The sequence below is a fragment of the Ascaphus truei genome, chromosome 21, assembly GCF_040206685.1.
Source record: "Ascaphus truei isolate aAscTru1 chromosome 21, aAscTru1.hap1, whole genome shotgun sequence".
Classification (NCBI taxonomy): domain Eukaryota; kingdom Metazoa; phylum Chordata; class Amphibia; order Anura; family Ascaphidae; genus Ascaphus; species Ascaphus truei.
This window is the reverse complement of record NC_134503.1, coordinates 684,636-703,072: the sequence shown is the minus strand read 5'-3', so window position 1 is coordinate 703,072 and position 18,437 is coordinate 684,636. Positions and strand designations below refer to the sequence as shown.

Below are 18,437 nucleotides of genomic sequence, written 5' to 3'. Positions count from 1 at the left end.
GGAATGTAATAGGTACAGGGAACAATTCCCTCACTGGGCCGGATTAACCACACTGCCTCATGTTCTACATGATTACACACAGGGGGGAGGAGGGGGGAGGAGGGGGGAGGAGGGGGGAGGAGGGGGAGGAGGGGGGAGGAGGGGGAGGAGGGGGGAGGAGGGGGAGGAGGGGGAGGAGGGGGAGGAGGGGGAGGAGGGGGGAGGAGGGGGGAGGAGGGGGGAGGAGGGGGAGGAGGGATCATGCTATCACTAGGTTGAAATATGATGAATATTAAGAAGCCATGTGATCCGGCACTGTCAGCGCCCCCCCCTGCCCCCGCGGTCCCAGGAAGGACCACATCCAGTCCCAGCTTTCCCTCTCCCAATATGCCCCATTTCATTTGTTACACTCCCGCCTAATGACACGGAGAGGCTGGTAACACTGGGTGTGTTCGGTGGTCTCAGATTCTGTGCCTGATCGGGGAGAGGAAGGGGGGATGGGGGGGGGGGGGAGAGAGAGGGGGAAGAGAGAGGGGGGAGCCTCTGTTCTGGGGGTCACTCTGTTTGAGGCACAGAGATGCTTGGGCCCTTGGGGTCGTCGAAGCGATCCATGGTCTTCAGACTCATCACCATGTGCAGCCCGTAGGTGAGGATGAAGACGAACAGGAGGGTGGTGATGAGGCCCATCCAGATGCCCGGGGAGAAGAAGCCGGCACAGTCACTGGCATAGGAGAAGTTCATCCCGCCGACATTGAAAGCCTGGATCTGAGTGGGGGAAAGGGATAGGAAATCAACGCGGCCATCACAGCGCTCCAACAGGCCAGGCAGGGTACTGCAGGACTGGCATTAATACTCTGACCCCAGCGGAAGGAAGGATGTGGGAGCGGTTACAGTTTGGGGCTGTAACGCAGTCACTGCTTGAATGGCCGCTGTGATGTCACCATGTGATTATCTTCGTGGCGCAGAGTATCAGGACATGTTTAAAAATACAGTACCACTTTCATTTGAAAGGGATGTCACGATTATAGATAAATATTACATTTAAACTTTTACATAAATATTATATTTAAACTTTTACATAATAAACAGACAAGGGACCAGGCCCCGGACTAACAATACAACCACTGCGGGGGACACTGCGGGGGACACTGCGGGGGACCCCAAACCTCAAGGTAATCCTGAAAGACAGGTTTGACATATCCTATTTGCACACGCGAAGTCTCCCCCGTCTGCTGGCCACTTCTGGGCTCAGTTTGGCTTTGGGGACAGAAGAGAAGTCGTTCTCTAATTAACCCCTGTGCTCCCAGGGCAACCCCACTGGTTTGTCGCATGACATCTCCTTCAGGAAGTCATTACAGAGCTGTCACAGCCCGTGCGCCCCCCCCCCCCTCCGTACCTGGAACTCCCCGATGTGTACACCGCCCGTGCGCCCCCCCCCCCTCCGTACCTGGAACTCCCCGATGTGTACACCGCCCGTGCGCCCCCCCCCCCTCCGTACCTGGAACTCCCCGATGTGTACACCGCCCGTGCGCCCCCCCCCCTCCGTACCTGGAACTCCCCGATGTGTACACCGCCCGTGCGCCCCCCCCCCCCCTCCGTACCTGGAACTCCCCAATGTGTACACCGCCCGTGCGCCCCCCCCCCCCCTCCGTACCTGGAACTCCCCGATGTGTACACCGCCCGTGCGCCCCCCCCTCCGTACCTGGAACTCCCCAATGTGTACACCGCCCGTGCGCCCCCACCCCCTCCGTACCTGGAACTCCCCAATATGTACACCGCCCGTGCGCCCCCCCCCCTCCGTACCTGGAACTCCCCGATGTGTACACCGCACGTGCGCCCCCCCCCCCTCCGTACCTGGAACTCCCCAATATGTACACCGCCGTGCGCCCCCCCCCCCCTCCGTACCTGGAACTCCCCGATGTGGAGCTGCCACTTGGAGGCTGCAGATTCCGTGCTGGTGTTGCTCACAAGGAGCGGGTCGTACATGGGTAAGCTGCTGACGTACTGGCAGTGGAACGAGAAGTTCCTGGGCGCGCTGACCCGGGGAGCGAGGAAGGAGGCGTTCTGGTTGTTGTGGTCCATCTCCACGCGGTTTAGGGTGAACATTCACGGCCGGAGACAGGGTAGAAACGGCTTTCAAGGCGGAACCTGCGGCAGGGAGAAAGCTGGACTCGTCTTCACATCACGTGCATCTCGTACCCAGCCCTCTGAATGAGCCCAGAGCCCCCCGTGCCAGGCTGGGGGCATCAATACGTCAGGAGCTTCACTGTCAGATGGGCCAGCAACGCACTGCAAAGCGACAACACGCAAAGCGATGCATTGCTGGCCCGTCTACTGCGACAGAGAACATGGACCAGCGCCGGAGGCTTAGAGCAGCGAGACGCTCGGGTGAGAGGAGGATGAGAGCAGCGAGACGCGCGGGCGAGAGGAGGATGAGAGCAGCGAGACGCTCGGGCGAGAGGAGGCTTAGAGCAGCGAGACGCGCGGGCGAGAGGAGGCTTAGAGCAGCGAGACGCTCGGGCGAGAGGAGGCTTAGAGCAGCGAGACGCTCGGGCGAGAGGAGGATTAGAGCAGCGAGACGCGCGGGCGAGAGGAGGATTAGAGCAGCGAGACGCATGAGCGAGAAGGATTAGAGCGAGACGCATGAGCGAGAGGAGGATTAGAGCAGCGAGACGCGCGGACGAGAGGAGGATTAGAGCAGCGAGGCGCGCGGGCGAGAGGAGGATTAGAGCAGCGAGACACGCATGAGCGAGAGGAGGATTAGAGCAGCGAGACGCGCGGGCGAGAGGAGGATGAGAGCAGCGAGACGCGCGGGCGAGAGGAGGATGAGAGCAGCGAGACGCGCGGGCGAGAGGAGGATGAGAGCTGCGAGACGCGCGGGCGAGAGGATGAGAGCAGCGAGACGCGCGGGCGAGAGGAGGATGAGAGCAGCGAGACCCGCGGGCGAGAGGAGGATGAGAGCAGCGAGACCCGCGGGCGAGAGGAGGATGAGAGCAGCGAGACGCGCGGGCGAGAGGAGGATGAGAGCAGCGAGACGCGCGGGCGAGAGGAGGATGAGAGCAGCGAGACGCGCGGGCGAGAGGAGGATGAGAGCAGCGAGACGCGCGGGCGAGAGGAGGATGAGAGCAGCGAGACGCGCGGGCGAGAGGAGGATGAGAGCAGCGAGACGCGCGGGCGAGAGGAGGATGAGAGCAGCGAGACGCGCGGGCGAGAGGAGGATGAGAGCAGCGAGACGCGCGGGCGAGAGGAGGATGAGAGCAGCGAGACCGGGGCGCGAGGGGACATGGGCTTTTCCCTCTTGGAGTTGCTCCTCTCGCGACCGTTGGCCCCGTGAGATGCTGCACCCAACGCAGCAAATACCCCTCCCATCCCGGGCCATGTTTCCTGACGGGACCTGATAACCTAACCCCTAAAGCAGAGATATTACTGCCCTGTACAATTCCTCCCCCCTCCCAAGAAACAGTACAGATATTCAGCGGTGTCATATTGGGGTGATCAGCCGCCTAGTCCCCCAGAGAAGTGCTGCTCTAACCCAGTCACTGCCCGAAGGGGCCGGTAAACCTTTGCCTCGTGTAAGTGAAACGGCGTAGCTCATGCCCCCAGAGCCCCGGCCCGTGCCCCCAGAGCCCCGGCCCGTGCCCCCAGAGCCCCGTGCCCCCAGAGCCCCGTGCCCCCAGAGCCCCGGCCGTGCCCCCAGAGCCCCGGCCCGTGCCCCCAGAGCCCCGTGCCCCGGCCCGTGCCCCCAGAGCCCCGTGCCCCCAGAGCCCCGGCCCGTGCCCCCAGAGCCCCGTGCCCCCAGAGCCCCGGCCCGTGCCCCCAGAGCCCCCGCCCCCAGAGCCCCCGCCCCCAGCCCGTGCCCCCGCCCACGGTTATGTAATGCCAAGTACTTACGTCAGTCTCAGGGGTAGCCCTTTCACAGCTTCCTTGTAATTCAGCACCAGACTAGGACACAGAGAAACAAGTCAGCATTGAACACTGGGGAAACATTAACCTCTTCGGTGCTGGAAGGAGCGGCATTGTATTGCTCCGCAAAAGGGATTCAAAGAAGCCCCACGGTGTTTTTCTCTTCTTGCAAAGAGAACACGAGGCTCTGTCCCAATTGTTTCAGTAAATAAAGATAAATCTAAAACAGAATTTTTACTGGAATTCTTAAAATAGTAGAAATTGAAGAAAATAGAAGAGGCGACAAAAGATGTTGAATTGAGTCAAAAGACTTCTCTTGTATTCAAACCGTCAGAGCGAGTGCACACAGCGACGTGTCAGGACTCAGTGATCCTTTCTTCAGACCTGTGACACGTCGCTGTGTGCTCTCGCTCTGACGATTTGAATACAAGAGAAGTCTTTTGACTCAATTCAACATCTTTTGTCGCCTCTTCTATTTTCTTCAATTTCTATAATTTCTACTATTTTGTGGATCCAGCTTTGAGGCGCCGGGGTCAGCAGAGGGTGAGCACCAAGAGGAAAATTATCTTTAATTCATTTTACTAAGCAGTAGTGTGCCATTTATATTCACTTTCTTATACTAACGCTTAAAATAGGCACCATATCGCACTGCCCTCCTCCCCCCCCAATCACTGCTTCACACCGCACTGCCCCCCCATATCACACCGCACTGCTCCCCCCCCAATCACTGCTTCACACCGCACTGCTCCCCCCCATATCACACCGCACTGCTCCCCCCCCAATCACTGCTTCACACCGCACTGCTCCCCCCCATATCACACCGCACTGCTCCCCCCCCCAATCACTGCTTCACACCGCACTGCTCCCCCCCATATCACACCGCGCTGCTCCCCCCCATATCACACCGCACTGCTCCCCCCCCATATCACACCGCACTGCTCCCCCCCCATATCACACCGCACTGCTCCCCCCATATCACACTGCTCCCCCCCATATCACACCGCACTGCTCCCCCCCCAATCACTGCTTCACACCGCACTGCTCCCCCCCATATCACACCGCACTGCTCCCCCCCATATCACACTGCACTGCTCCCCCCCATATCACACCGCACTGCTCCCCCCCCATATCACACCGCACTGCTCCCCCCCATATCGCACTGCTCCCCCCCATACCACACCGCACTGCTCCCCCCATATCACACTGCTCCCCCCCCATATCACACTGCTCCCCCCCATATCACACCGCACTGCTCCCCCCCATACCACACCGCACTGCTCCCCCCCATACCACACCGCACTGCTCCCCCCCATATCACACCGCACTGCTCCCCCCATACCACACCGCACTGCTCCCCCCATATCACACCGCACTGCTCCCCCCATATCACACCGCACTGCTCCCCCCATATCACACCGCACTGCTCCCCCCCATATCACACCGCACTGCTCCCCCCCATATCACACCGCACTGCTCCCCCCCATATCACACCGCACTACTCCCCCCCATATCACACCGCACTGCTCCCCCCCATATCACACCGCACTGCTCCCCCCATATCACACCGCACTGCTCCCCCCATATCACACCGCACTGCTCCCCCCATATCACACCGCACTGCTCCCCCCATATCACACCGCACTGCTCCCCCCATATCACACCGCACTACTCCCCCCCATATCACACCGCACTGCTCCCCCCATATCACACCGCACTGCTCCCCCCATATCACACCGCACTGCTCCCCCCATATCACACCGCACTGCTCCCCCCATATCACACCGCACTGCTCCCCCCATATCACACCGCACTGCTCCCCCCATATCACACCGCACTGCTCCCCCCCAAACCACACCGCTCCCCCCCAAACCACACCGCACTGCTCCCCCCATATCACACCGCACTGCTCCCCCCCATACCACACCGCACTGCTCCCCCCCATATCACACCGCACTGCTCCCCCCCATATCACACCGCACTGCTCCCCCCCAAACCACACCGCACTGCTCCCCCCCAAACCACACCGCACTGCTCCCCCCCCATATCACACCGCACTGCTCCCCCCCCATATCACACCGCACTGCTCCCCCCATATCACACCGCACTACTCCCCCCCATATCACACCGCACTGCTCCCCCCCCATATCACACCGCACTGCTCCCCCCATATCACACCGCACTACTCCCCCCCCATATCACACCGCACTACTCCCCCCCATATCACACCGCACTACTCCCCCCCATATCACACCGCACTACTCCCCCCCATATCACACCGCACTACTCCCCCCCATATCACACCGCACTGCTCCCCCCCATATCACACCGCACTGCTCCCCCCCATACCACACCGCACTGCTCCCCCCCATATCACACCGCACTGCTCCCCCCCATATCACACCGCACTGCTCCCCCCCATATCACACCGCACTGCTCCCCCCATACCACACCGCACTGCTCCCCCCATACCACACCGCACTGCTCCCCCCATACCACACCGCACTGCTCCCCCCCATATCACACCGCACTGCTCCCCCCCATATCACACCGCACTGCTCCCCCCCATATCACACCGCACTGCTCCCCCCCATATCACACCGCACTGCTCCCCCCCATATCACACCGCACTGCTCCCCCCCATATCACACCGCACTGCTCCCCCCCATATGATTGGGATCTCACGCGGCGCCTGGTTAGTAGCCGCACTCACGTTGCGCTCCTGTTGTCGCAGTTGGACCCAGTCAGTTCCACGTCGTTTTGGATAAACGTTTTGTTTGTCAGCTCCGCTTGCTCCCCGTCCACCAGCACCGTGATGTTCTTGGCCCAGAACAGGATGCAGGTCGTGTTGTGGGTGACGTTATATGACAGGGGAGGGTAGGGGGGAGGGGCCTCCGGCGTCGCCAGTAACTGACGCCCAAGGTTACCCACAGCAAAGGCCGACTCCCTGATCGCCTGCGGAGGAGGGAGCGGGATTACATACAGATCTACAAACCCACAGCACAAGGGTCGGAACCAGGGGATCTGGGCCTCATCACACATCCACAAACCCAGCACCGGGCGCAGGAGAGGGGTCAGGGAGCCCCAGGACGGGGCGCAGGAGAGGGGTCAGGGAGCCCCAGCACCGGGCGCAGGAGAGGGGTCAGGGAGCCCAGCCCGGGCGCAGGAGAGGGGTCAGGGAGCCCCAGCACCGGGCGCAGGAGAGGGGTCAGGGAGCCCCAGCACCGGGCGCAGGAGAGGGGTCAGGGAGCCCCAGCACCGGGCGCAGGAGAGGGGTCAGGGAGCCCCAGCACCGGGCGCAGGAGAGGGGTCAGGGAGCCCCAGCACCGGGCGCAGGAGAGGGGTCAGGGAGCCCCAGCACCGGGAGCAGGAGAGGGGTCAGGGAGCCCCAGCACCGGGCGCAGGAGAGGGGTCAGGGAGCCCCAGCACCGGGCGCAGGAGAGGGGTCAGGGAGCCCCAGCACCGGGCGCAGGAGAGGGGTCAGGGAGCCCCAGCACCGGGCGCAGGAGAGGGGTCAGGGAGCCCCAGCACCGGGAGCAGGAGAGGTGTCAGGGAGCCCCAGCACCGGGCGCAGGAGAGGGGTCAGGGAGCCCGTGGCGCAGGAGAGGGGTCAGGGAGCCCGTGGCGCAGGAGAGGGGTCAGGGAGCCCCAGCACCGGGCACAGGAGAGGGGTCAGGGAGCCCCAGCACCGGGCGCAGGAGAGGGGTCAGGGAGCCCCAGCGCCAGGGGCAGGAGAGGGGACAGGCGTGTCACTGTGCGTGTGCAGGCGTGTCACTGTGCGTGTGCAGGCGTGTCACTGTGCGTGTGCAGGCGTGTCACTGTGCGTGTGCAGGCGTGTCACTGTGCGTGTGCAGGCGTGTCACTGTGCGTGTGCAGGCGTGTCACTGTGCGTGTGCAGGCGTGTCACTGTGCGTGTGCAGGCGTGTCACTGTGCGTGTGCAGGCGTGTCACTGTGCGTGTGCAGGCGTGTCACTGTGCGTGTGCAGGCGTGTCACTGTGCGTGTGCAGGTGTGTCACTGAGCGTGTGCATGCGTGTCACTGAGCGTGTGCAGAGACCCGTGACAGGACCTACCCGTGACGGTCTGAGAGCTGTGAGCACTGCGGTGTATGGGACGCCCTCTGACTTCAGCGTGCTCAGCACCTGTCCGATCACGTCGTCTGCAAGGAGGAAACGGACAAGTCAGGGCCTCTCCCGACAGGCGGACAGTCACAGCCGTGCTGCCCTCACACAGCCATCTTTAACCCATGCACCAGCGGTGTACAACCGCCAAGAGCGGGCACCTCGAGCGCAAGCTCCCAGAACAGGAATCCTTTCCTGACGGCAGTGTGCACATGTTACTACATTCGCACTTGGTCAGTATGCGCCCGAATCGCGTTCCACCTTCCAAATAATGAATAATCTTTGTGTTACCGTGTGTAGCGATTTGGACACTCACCATTGGCTCTCAGCACGTCTTTAGCCGCCATCAGACCAGTGCTAAGGAAAAGCAAGGTAGGAAGTCACAGTGCGCATTCATTGCCCTGTATCCTGTGCCCACCAGTCCCCTGGGAACCCGCCCTGTATCCTGTGCCCACCAGTCCCCTGGGAACCCGCCCTGTATCCTGTGCCCACCAGTCCCCTGGGAACCCTCCCTGTATCCTGTGCCCACCAGTCCCCTGGGAACCCACCCTGTATCCTGTGCCCACCAGTCCCCTGGGAACCCACCCTGTATCCTGTGCCCACCAGTCCCCTGGGAACCCTCCCCGTATCCCCTCACTGTGAGGCCCCTGGATGTGTGGCCCCTGAGCGGTACCTGCTGGCATAGGGCAGTCTGACGACGAGCAGAGACGGGATGCTCTCGTTCAGTTTCAGCTCTAGGAGTGATGACTGGTCCACGTGCAGAGGGCTGGCACCCAGCTTCTCCTTCAGGTAGGTGGGCAGGATGTTGGCAGCATACCAGTCCACGGCAGGCAGAACCAGGGAGGAGGGGGAGGACTCCATGATGCTCTGCAAGGACAAAGCCCACAGACCGCCCTAAAGAAAACTAGCGAGCAAGAGACGCTTCACCTATTGCAGGAGCGGCTAACTCCAGTCCTCAAGGGCCACCAACAGGTCAGGTTTTCCGGATACCCCACCTTCAGCAAAGGTGGTGCAGTCATTGACTGAGCCACTGATTGAGCCATCTGTGCTGAAGCAGGGATATCCAGAAAAGCCAACCTGACCTATTGCATCAGACCTTGTGTTATATTAACCTCTTTCATGCCAGCGGGGTCTGTACTGCTGCAGCATGGTATTTGGGTAACATGGTACCTAGTTCCTCATTATACTGCGCTGCAGAATGTTAATGTCCTATAATTAATAATACTACAAGTAATACACATATGCAGATTGCTACGCCCGTGGTGAGTAACAGAACCCGGACACAGAGGGATAAGAGTACAGTAAGACAGCCCCGTCCCACGCTCACCTCCAGGTTCGGGAAAGCACTGTCCTGTTTGTTGCCATAAACACCTCCGAACGCGGTGAAGTCTTCAATGCTCAGCTGGCAGGGAAATGGAAACAAGGTGCGGTGAGAAAGGGCAACTCCCCCCCCCCTGCCGAGCACCAATAAATCCCCACAATGCACTGCCTGCCCTTCTAGCACTACGGCCGGGGTGGCCAACCAGTCCTCAAAGGCCACCAACAGGCCAGGTTTTCAGGATATCCCTGCACCAGCACAGGTGGCTCAGTCAGTCATTCACTGTACCATGTGTGCTGGAGCAGAGATATCATGAAGACCTGGCCTGTTGGTGGCCTTTGAGGACTGGAGTTGGCCGGCCTGATATAGCGGGTTCAGTGCTATCCTGCTGGCTCGGAGACCAGTCCTGATATAGAGGGTTCAGCGCTATCCTGCTGGCTCGGAGACCAGTCCTGATATAGAGGGTTCAGCACTATCCTGCTGGCTCGGAGACCAGTCCTGATAGAGGGTTCAGTGCTATCCTGCTGGCTCGGAGACCAGTCCTGATAGAGGGTTCAGTGCTATCCTGCTGGCTCGGAGACCAGTCCTGATATAGAGGGTTCAGTGCTATCCTGCTGGCTCGGAGACCAGTCCTGATATAGAGGGTTCAGTGCTATCCTGCTGGCTCGGAGACCAGTCCTGATATAGAGGGTTCAGTGCTATCCTGCTGGCTCGGAGACCAGTCCTGATATAGAGGGTTCAGTGCTATCCTGCTGGCTCGGAGACCAGTCCTGGCATTGAACGCCGACAGTACACAGCGTTAATGTGTGAATACAGGCTACCTGGAAAGGGAAGGCAATATTGCAATAGCCTAGGGATTGTGGCTCGCATTGCGCACCTGGCATTAACGCAAAGGGGCCTACGTACTAAGCGTTGGAAATGAAACTGCGCCTGTGTGATCCTCTGTACTAATCTACAAAATTCTCAACCTGCACCATCACAAATGCGCTTTTCTCTGGCCGCACAGAAATGGGTCGCGCTGGACGTAGAGATGCTATGGGTAATAAAATGTTTAAAAAAGGGAGAACGAGCGTCAAAATTGTCGGCTAAATTAAACTTGGCTAACCCTAAATAGACAACGCAGAAATCCATTGCTACGCATCAACCCAAAAATGTATTTGACGCAGCACGGATGTTTTATTATACAAGTTACCACAATGCTGTACACCTCATACATAAAGCTTGGCCCCCTGCAGACGCACATACCAGGACTCCCTCCTACTGTCTCTGTACGTTCTCCCTAACCAACAATTAGATTGTAAGCTCCACGGAGCAGGGACTCCTCTTCCTAAATGTTACTTTATGTCTGAAGCACTTATTCCCATGACCTGTTATTTATATTATATGTATTTGTATTTGTTATCTATACGATTATCACGTGTTACTGCTGTGAGGCGCTATGTACATTAATGGTGCTGTATAAATAAAGACATACAATGTATTATTGGCACAGCATGGCTATTATAAATATTACACTAATACTACACATTTACCAATAGTGAATTATAAATAAAAATCTATTTATTAGAATTGTAACCATCAGCTATTCAACATATGTCACAAATCATTTCAAACATGTTAGTAGTAGTGTTAGGACTTGCGAACAGGTGTCTGCCTTGACGTGGCTCGCAAGCTTACAACGCTTTGGCCAAAGGGTTAAACTAAATGACCCCATTTCAAGAGAATATATAAGTATTTTACTGTGTATTTCTGTCATGTTGGATGTAGCATTGGGCTTCTCTGTCGTCTGTTGTAAACATGAAATGGTGCATGGCACGTATGAAGTCTTGGTACACACGACGCACATTAAAGAAAGGTTTGCATTACTATTTCGCACTGAAATTGACACAGAGAAATGAAAGACGTAATCTTAGTACAAACACACGTTTCAGGCCCCTCACATCCCATATTAGGAACAGGTAATGCAACCAGGGCCTCAGCACACTGCACACTGCACACTGCACCTTTCTGACTTCCTAAGGTTACCGATCGGATTCTCGGGCTGTAAAGTCCCACTGGATTTAAGTAATCACACCTGAGACAAAACTGTGTCCAAACACACAAACCAGAGTATACAGAACGGGAAAACGTGGTCACATTGCTTGTGTCAGCGGGTGACTCCGGAGCAGCGCCGTGCCCACAATATTACTTCCCAGGGCATATATCACAGCACTACCACGCGCCACCTGTAATCACACGACAACACAGCAGCCACCGACTGGGCCAACGTGACATGTCCTCAGCAGTCAGGGCCCCGGGTGCGTCACTTCTTACAGGCATCACTTAGAAAGGACTTTACAGGGAAAGGAAAACCTTGCTGGTATCTAATCTCACACACATGTATTAATGACTCTAACACACAATGCACTGACGCCCAATAACGATCATTTCTATATCAGACCACACGGCAGCTCTCAGATCGGGATGCACGGACTTACGGATATACTATTAACAGCAGAGCACTGACACACGTAGGAGGGGACTCCCTGACAAACAGATCTAGCCCCACGTCCTCTGGGGTGAGAGGGGTTACCTTCTCCTGCAGGAACAGCAGCACGTTCCTGGGTCCGTTGACCAGCGCCGGGTCCAGGTACTGACCGAGCTGGATGTCAGTAGTAACATGTCCGCTGTGAGCGCTGGGCAGGGAGTTCCACAGGGAGCTGCAAGAGGAAATATCCAAGATCTCTATCCATACAGCCGCCAGAAGGGAAACTGCCCAAGTCTGGGGGCCCGCGGCTGAGACGTTAATGCCCCAAACCCCTCTCCCTGAGTGTAAAGTACGGCCAGCTCTTTATTGTTCATATAGAGCTAAATGTTGCACAATGTCAATAAACCAGTGAGAGTGGGGACCTCCCCACTTCATTCCACCTAAAAATGATCATTGTTTTTTTATATTGTGCTGTACATTTTTCCAGCACAAGTGTCTGCATTAAAGAGCTTACAATCTAGTGACCCGGGAGATCCACCCTGAATATTACCCCTTGACTCTTAAAGAAATCATGGTAGAGCTGAATTACTATTAAATAGCCCTTTGCAGGATTTTCTTATGAAAGCATACCTCCTCCAATACCGCATCACTCTCACTGTGCAGCTTTAAATCAATAACACCACATACAGCCGTGCGGGACACAAACACACATACAGCCGTGCGGGACACAAACACCACATACAGCCGTGCGGGACACAAACACACATACAGCCGTGCGGGACACAAACACACATACAGCCGTGCGGGACACAAACACCACATACAGCCGTGCGGGACACAAACACCACATACAGCCGTGCGGGACACAAACACCACATACAGCCGTGCGGGAAACAAACACCACATACAGCCGTGCGGGACACAAACACACATACAGCCGTGCGGGACACAAACACACATACAGCCGTGCGGGACACAAACACACATACAGCCGTGCGGGACACAAACACCACATACAGCCGTGCGGGACACAAACACCACATACAGCCGTGCGGGACACAAACACCACATACAGCCGTGCGGGACACAAACACACACACAGCCGTGCGGGACACAAACACACATACAGCCGTGCGGGACACAAACACACATACAGCCGTGCGGGACACAAACACCACATACAGCCGTGCGGGACACAAACACCACATACAGCAGACAGCTCAATCAGTGGCTCAGTCTAAGAATGCACCAGCTGAAACCGGGATATCCTGAAAACCTGGCCTGTTGGTGGCCCTCAAGGACTGGAGTTGGCCAGCCATGCTCTAGTACATCATCATCATCACCCCATCTGTACAACATGTCCATGTGGCTTCAATGACAGGTAAAAATGGATGAGTTGTAAAAACTGGTAGTGATTAAGATTGAGTATGTTATGATTTGAGATCTGACCCTATACGTGTGACCCCATTAGTTACTATAACGGACCCCATCCACCACTCTGCCAGATGCCTCGTCACCCATCACAGAGGGAGGGCTGGGGACGGTCAGACTCGCTTTACGACACAGCAAGGGGAAGGTAGTGACCGTATCAATGTCCCCAGAGTGATCACTTCAGCTTCACATCCTCTTTCCAGGGCTGCGTTAGAGGAAGTGGCCGAGCCACCAATGGGACAGAAAAGAGAACTTGGGACTACTCTGTCTTGCCCTCTGTCAGCACGAGTCTTTTCTCACCCCAACCATATAGACACCCCCAAAAAAGACACTGTCCGTTGTATCTACTGGGCAGTCTTCCATTTAATACCTGCCCTGTCTCCATATTTAGAGTTCCCTGGTGTTAATCCCAAGCAGGTTTATCATCTTTATTGACATATCCCACAGTATAACGTGGGGGTAGGGACCAGAGGAAAACAAAACTCATACAATAGAGAATGTGGAGGCAGCTCAGAGGAGCTTACAATCTAAAAGGAATGGGGGAGTGATAAGGATAGGTGGGGGTATAAGGCTACGCAGAATGGTATTAATAGCTGGCCCCTCTACTGTGAGGCCCCACTACCTGATCATTGTCACTATCAGTACCTCAGCCTGCCCCAGTCTCTCCCACTCCCCCCTCCCCAGTCTCCCTCCGCCCCAGTCTCTCCCCCGCCCCAGTCTCTCCCCCGCCCCAGTCTCTCCCCCGCCCCAGTCTCTCCCCCGCCTGCCCCAGTCTCTCCCAAGAGACATACAAGCAATGGGGGAGCGTGGGATTAGAAAAACATTTGACAATAAAAAACAATAAAATACAATAAAATGAATGTGGTTACAACAATATTGCTGGGGGTTGGTGAAAATATTAAATACACTTACACGGCCATGTGCAAGCGGACACGGTAATGTGGTTTCTTTAAGCAATTCCAGTCACTCCCAACAACAGGTAATGGTGGTTTAGAGGGTTTTGAAATAAATATATAAATATATCTGTACTCACACGGCCATGTGTGAGTCCTTGCAGGAAATTGGTAACTTTGGGGTTAAATTAACCCATCTGCATCTCCCCCCAGTGTAGACTCTTCTTTGTTTGCAACCAACGTGGGATTCTAACTCCAGTCTTGGGCATCAGATGGGGACTCTCCCCAGTGGTGGTAGTAGGGGGGGGGAGTAGGTAGAGAAAGTGAGGCACGTTGTCAGTGGGGTTTAAAACACATTTATTAGTTTTAAAAGCAATTGGTACAACAAGACTCACATACATACATAGTGGTTGGACCCCTGGCCTCCTCGTGCAGTCCAGGATACAGTTTAAGCAGCCGTTATTGCCAATCACGCGTCCGTGATGCAGGAGGAAAAAAAACAAAAAAACTTTTTCTCCTTATCTGCAATGGCTGCCTGGTTGATCCGGCTACGGGAGCCACGTTGGGCCAAATTCAGCAGGAACTTTAGAGCTACGCGTTTCGTCGAATCATCGACTTCCTCAGGAGCCTGAGGAAGTCGATGATTCGACGAAACGCGTAGCTCTAAAGTTCCTGCTGAATTTGGCCCAACGTGGCTCCCGTAGCCGGATCAACCAGGCAGCCATTGCAGATAAGGAGAAAAAGTTTTTTTGTTTTTTTTTCCTCCTGCATCACGGACGCGTGATTGGCAATAACGGCTGCTTAAACTGTATCCTGGACTGCACGAGGAGGCCAGGGGTCCAACCACTATGTATGTATGTGAGTCTTGTTGTACCAATTGCTTTTAAAACTAATAAATGTGTTTTAAACCCCACTGACAACGTGCCTCACTTTCTCTACCTACTCCCCCCCCCTACTACCACCACTGGGGAGAGTCCCCATCTGATGCCCAAGACTGGAGTTAGAATCCCACGTTGGTTGCAAACAAAGAAGAGTCTACACTGGGGGGAGATGCAGATGGGTTAATTTAACCCCAAAGTTACCAATTTCCTGCAAGGACTCACACATGGCCGTGTGAGTACAGATATATTTATATATTTATTTCAAAACCCTCTAAACCACCATTACCTGTTGTTGGGAGTGACTGGAATTGCTTAAAGAAACCACATTACCGTGTCCGCTTGCACATGGCCGTGTAAGTGTATTTAATATTTTCACCAACCCCCAGCAATATTGTTGTAACCACATTAATTTTATTGTATTTTATTGTTTTTTATTGTCAAATGTTTTTCTAATCCCACGCTCCCCCATTGCTTGTATGTCTCTATATCTTTAAAAGGGTTCCGGATTAACCCTTCCCTGAGGTTGCAGCAGAGGGGAACTCCATGCTGGCTCAAAGCATCTGTCATAGAGCCGTGGTCTAACTTACTGCCACATTGTAAGCACACCTCATATATTAAGCTTAAGGTAAGCGCCAGGTTTTTTCCTATTGCCAGTCTCTCCCAAGCCTGCCCCAGTCTCCCCCCGCCCCAGTTTCCCGAGTCTCTCCCACGCTTGCCCCGTCTCTCCCACGCTTGCACCCCAGTCTCTCCCACGCCTGCCCCCCAGTCTCTCCCATGCCTGCCCCCCAGTCTCTCCCATGCCTGCCCCCCAGTCTCTCCCACTCCCCCCTCCCCAGTCTCTCACACTCCCCCCCCCTCCCAGTCTCTCACACTCCCCCCCCCTCCCAGTCTCTCACACTCCCCCCCCTCCCAGTCTGCCCCAGTCTCTCTCACTCCCCCCCTCCCCAGTCTCTCAGCCTGCCCCAGTCCCAATCTTTCTCTCTCCCTCTCCCTGTCTCTCAGTCTGCCCCAGTCACTCCCACTTCCCCCCCTCCCAGCCTGCCCCAGTCTCTCCCACTTCCCCCCCCTCCCAGCCTGCCCCAGTCTCTCACACTCCCCCCCCCTCCCAGTCTCTCACACTCCCCCCCCTCCCAGTCTCTCACACTCCCCCCCCTCCCAGTCTGCCCCAGTCTCTCTCACTCCCCCCCTCCCCAGTCTCTCAGTCTGCCCCAGTCACTCCCACTTCCCCCCCTCCCAGCCTGCCCCAGTCTCTCCCACTTCCCCCCCCTCCCAGCCTGCCCCAGTCTCTCCCACTTCCCCCCCCCTCCCAGCCTGCCCCAGTCTTTCCCACTTCCCCCCCCCCTCCCAGCCTGCCCCAGTCTCTCCCACTTCCCCCCCCCCCTCCCAGCCTGCCCCAGTCTCTCCCACTCCCCCCCCCCCTCCCAGCCTGCCCCAGTTTCTCCCACTTCCCCCCCCCCTCCCAGCCTGCCCCAGTCTCTCCCACTTCCCCCCCTCCCAGCCTGCCCCAGTTTCTCCCACTTCCTCCCCTCCCAGCCTGCCCCAGTCTCTCCCACTTCCCCCCCTCCCAGCCTGCCCCAGTTTCTCCCACTTCCTCCCCTCCCAGCCTGCCCCAGTCTCTCCCACTTCCCCCCCTCCCAGCCTGCCCCAGTCTCTCCCACTTCCCCCCCTCCCAGCCTGCCCCAGTCTCTCCCACTTCCCCCCCCTCCCAGCCTGCCCCAGTCTCTCTCACCCTTCGCTGGACCACATGAGGACGGGCACTTGCTGTGAGGATGTGGCGGGTCCCGGGACCCCCAGCAGGAGGGTGAGGAGGAGCGGGGGGAGGAGGCCGCACTGCAGACTCTTCGTTCGCTCCGCCGCCATCTTGCTGTCACAGCCACCGACCAACATCACGTGACACCCACAGGGTGGCGCTCATCATGTGACCAGCGCGTGCGCCGCATCACCGCAGCTCTGATTGGCTCCTGTACTTGTCAATCTTAACCGAGGGGGGGGGGAGTGGCGTGAACGAGCCGGTCCTGACCAATAGAAAGAGTATGTAGGCGGAGCAAACCTTTCGGGGGATTCTATTGGATGTAACTCGTCTGTCACGTGACTGTCCTTGCTCATGGGGAGAGAGGGGGGGAAAAAAGGGAGAAAGAGAGGGGAAAAAAAGGGGGAGAGAGAGAGACAAGGAGAGACATTGAGAGAGAGAGAGAGACAAAGAGATAGAGAGAGACAGAGACAGAGACAGAGACAGTCAAGGAGAGAAGGAGAGAGAGAGAGACAAGGAGAGAGGAGAGAGAAGGAGAAGGAGAGAGAGAAGCAGAGGGAGAGAGAGAGGGCACTGAGAGATCCCTATGTGAGGGACAGATCCATCAAAATATAACTATGCATAACAGCAAAACCCTGGGTTAAACCAGTTGGTGCGTTGGTCAGTTCCAAGTGTATTTGGTATCTCGCTCAAGGGCATACATCATTCAAGCGGTTTGGGGTGTCTGGCCACACAATGCACAGGTTTTGGCTCCATACCCCACCCACCAAGACTATATGATGATTTTGTTTTAAGACCAGTTTCTCCAAATGACGCGCTTTGGAAGGGGAGATGAACAGATGCCACCAAAGTTATTCTAGCCCCGATATTATGTATTTTCAGGAATACTACCAGTGCCATGCGCTACCGCAGGGAGACAGTCAGAGGTCAGGGAGGTTATTGCGTGGCTAAGAAAGTGGTGCAGGAAGGAGGGGTTTGGGTTTTTAGAGCACTGGGACTCCTTTTCTGAGAGGTGCCATCTATATTCTAGGGAAGGATTGCACCTCAATGAAGAGGGATCTTCTGTGCTGGGGGGGGGGGGGGGGATGTTAAAAAGGTTGGAGATTTTAAACTAGGATGGAGGGGGGAGGGGAATGAAACAGATAATGAACTAAATGGAATAGAGGAGGATACAAGGTGGTATGGAGGTAGAATGGGGGCAAGTGCGAGTTTGACAAGCAGCGAGACACCCATATTAAATACAGATTATACTAGAAAACTTCTAAACACTAAACCAAATGGCGCAGAAAGGAAGGAGCAGATAAGATAATAGTACAGGCTGAAAAAAAACTTAAATGCATGCTTGCTAATGCAAGAAGCCTGACAGATAAAATGGGGGAGCTTCAATTAATAGCTGCAAGGGAGCAGTATGATATCATACGCATTACTGAAACATGGTGGGATGAAACTCATGACTGGGCAGTTAATTTAGAGGGTTATTCCCTTTTTCAGAAGGATCGAGCAAATAGAAGAGGAGGTGGAGTGTGTTTATATGTTAAACCGGAGCTAAAACCTATAATAAAGGGAAGATGTTTATGAAGGGAATGATGAAAATGTAGAGACCTTGTGGATAGAAATTAGCAGTGGAGATAAAAGTATAAAGAACATATTTGTAGGGATATGCTATAAACCACCAAATATCTGTGAGACTGAGGAAGC

General features: G+C 56.0%; 1 protein-coding gene across 1 annotated transcript; it reads right to left on the bottom strand.

Annotated features, from left to right (window-relative positions):
* Window positions 1-216: 216 nt before the first annotated feature.
* On the bottom strand, window positions 217-16,892 carry ATP6AP1 (ATPase H+ transporting accessory protein 1). The gene is given in 11 exon segments (XM_075578308.1): window positions 217-744; window positions 1,885-2,087; window positions 2,090-2,127; window positions 3,871-3,921; window positions 6,593-6,834; window positions 7,952-8,037; window positions 8,316-8,356; window positions 8,673-8,866; window positions 9,327-9,401; window positions 11,890-12,016; window positions 16,719-16,892. Coding segments are annotated over 11 exon segments (1,425 nt in total). The 5' UTR covers window positions 16,877-16,892; the 3' UTR covers window positions 217-534.
* Between the last annotated feature and the right edge of the window lie 1,545 nt (window positions 16,893-18,437).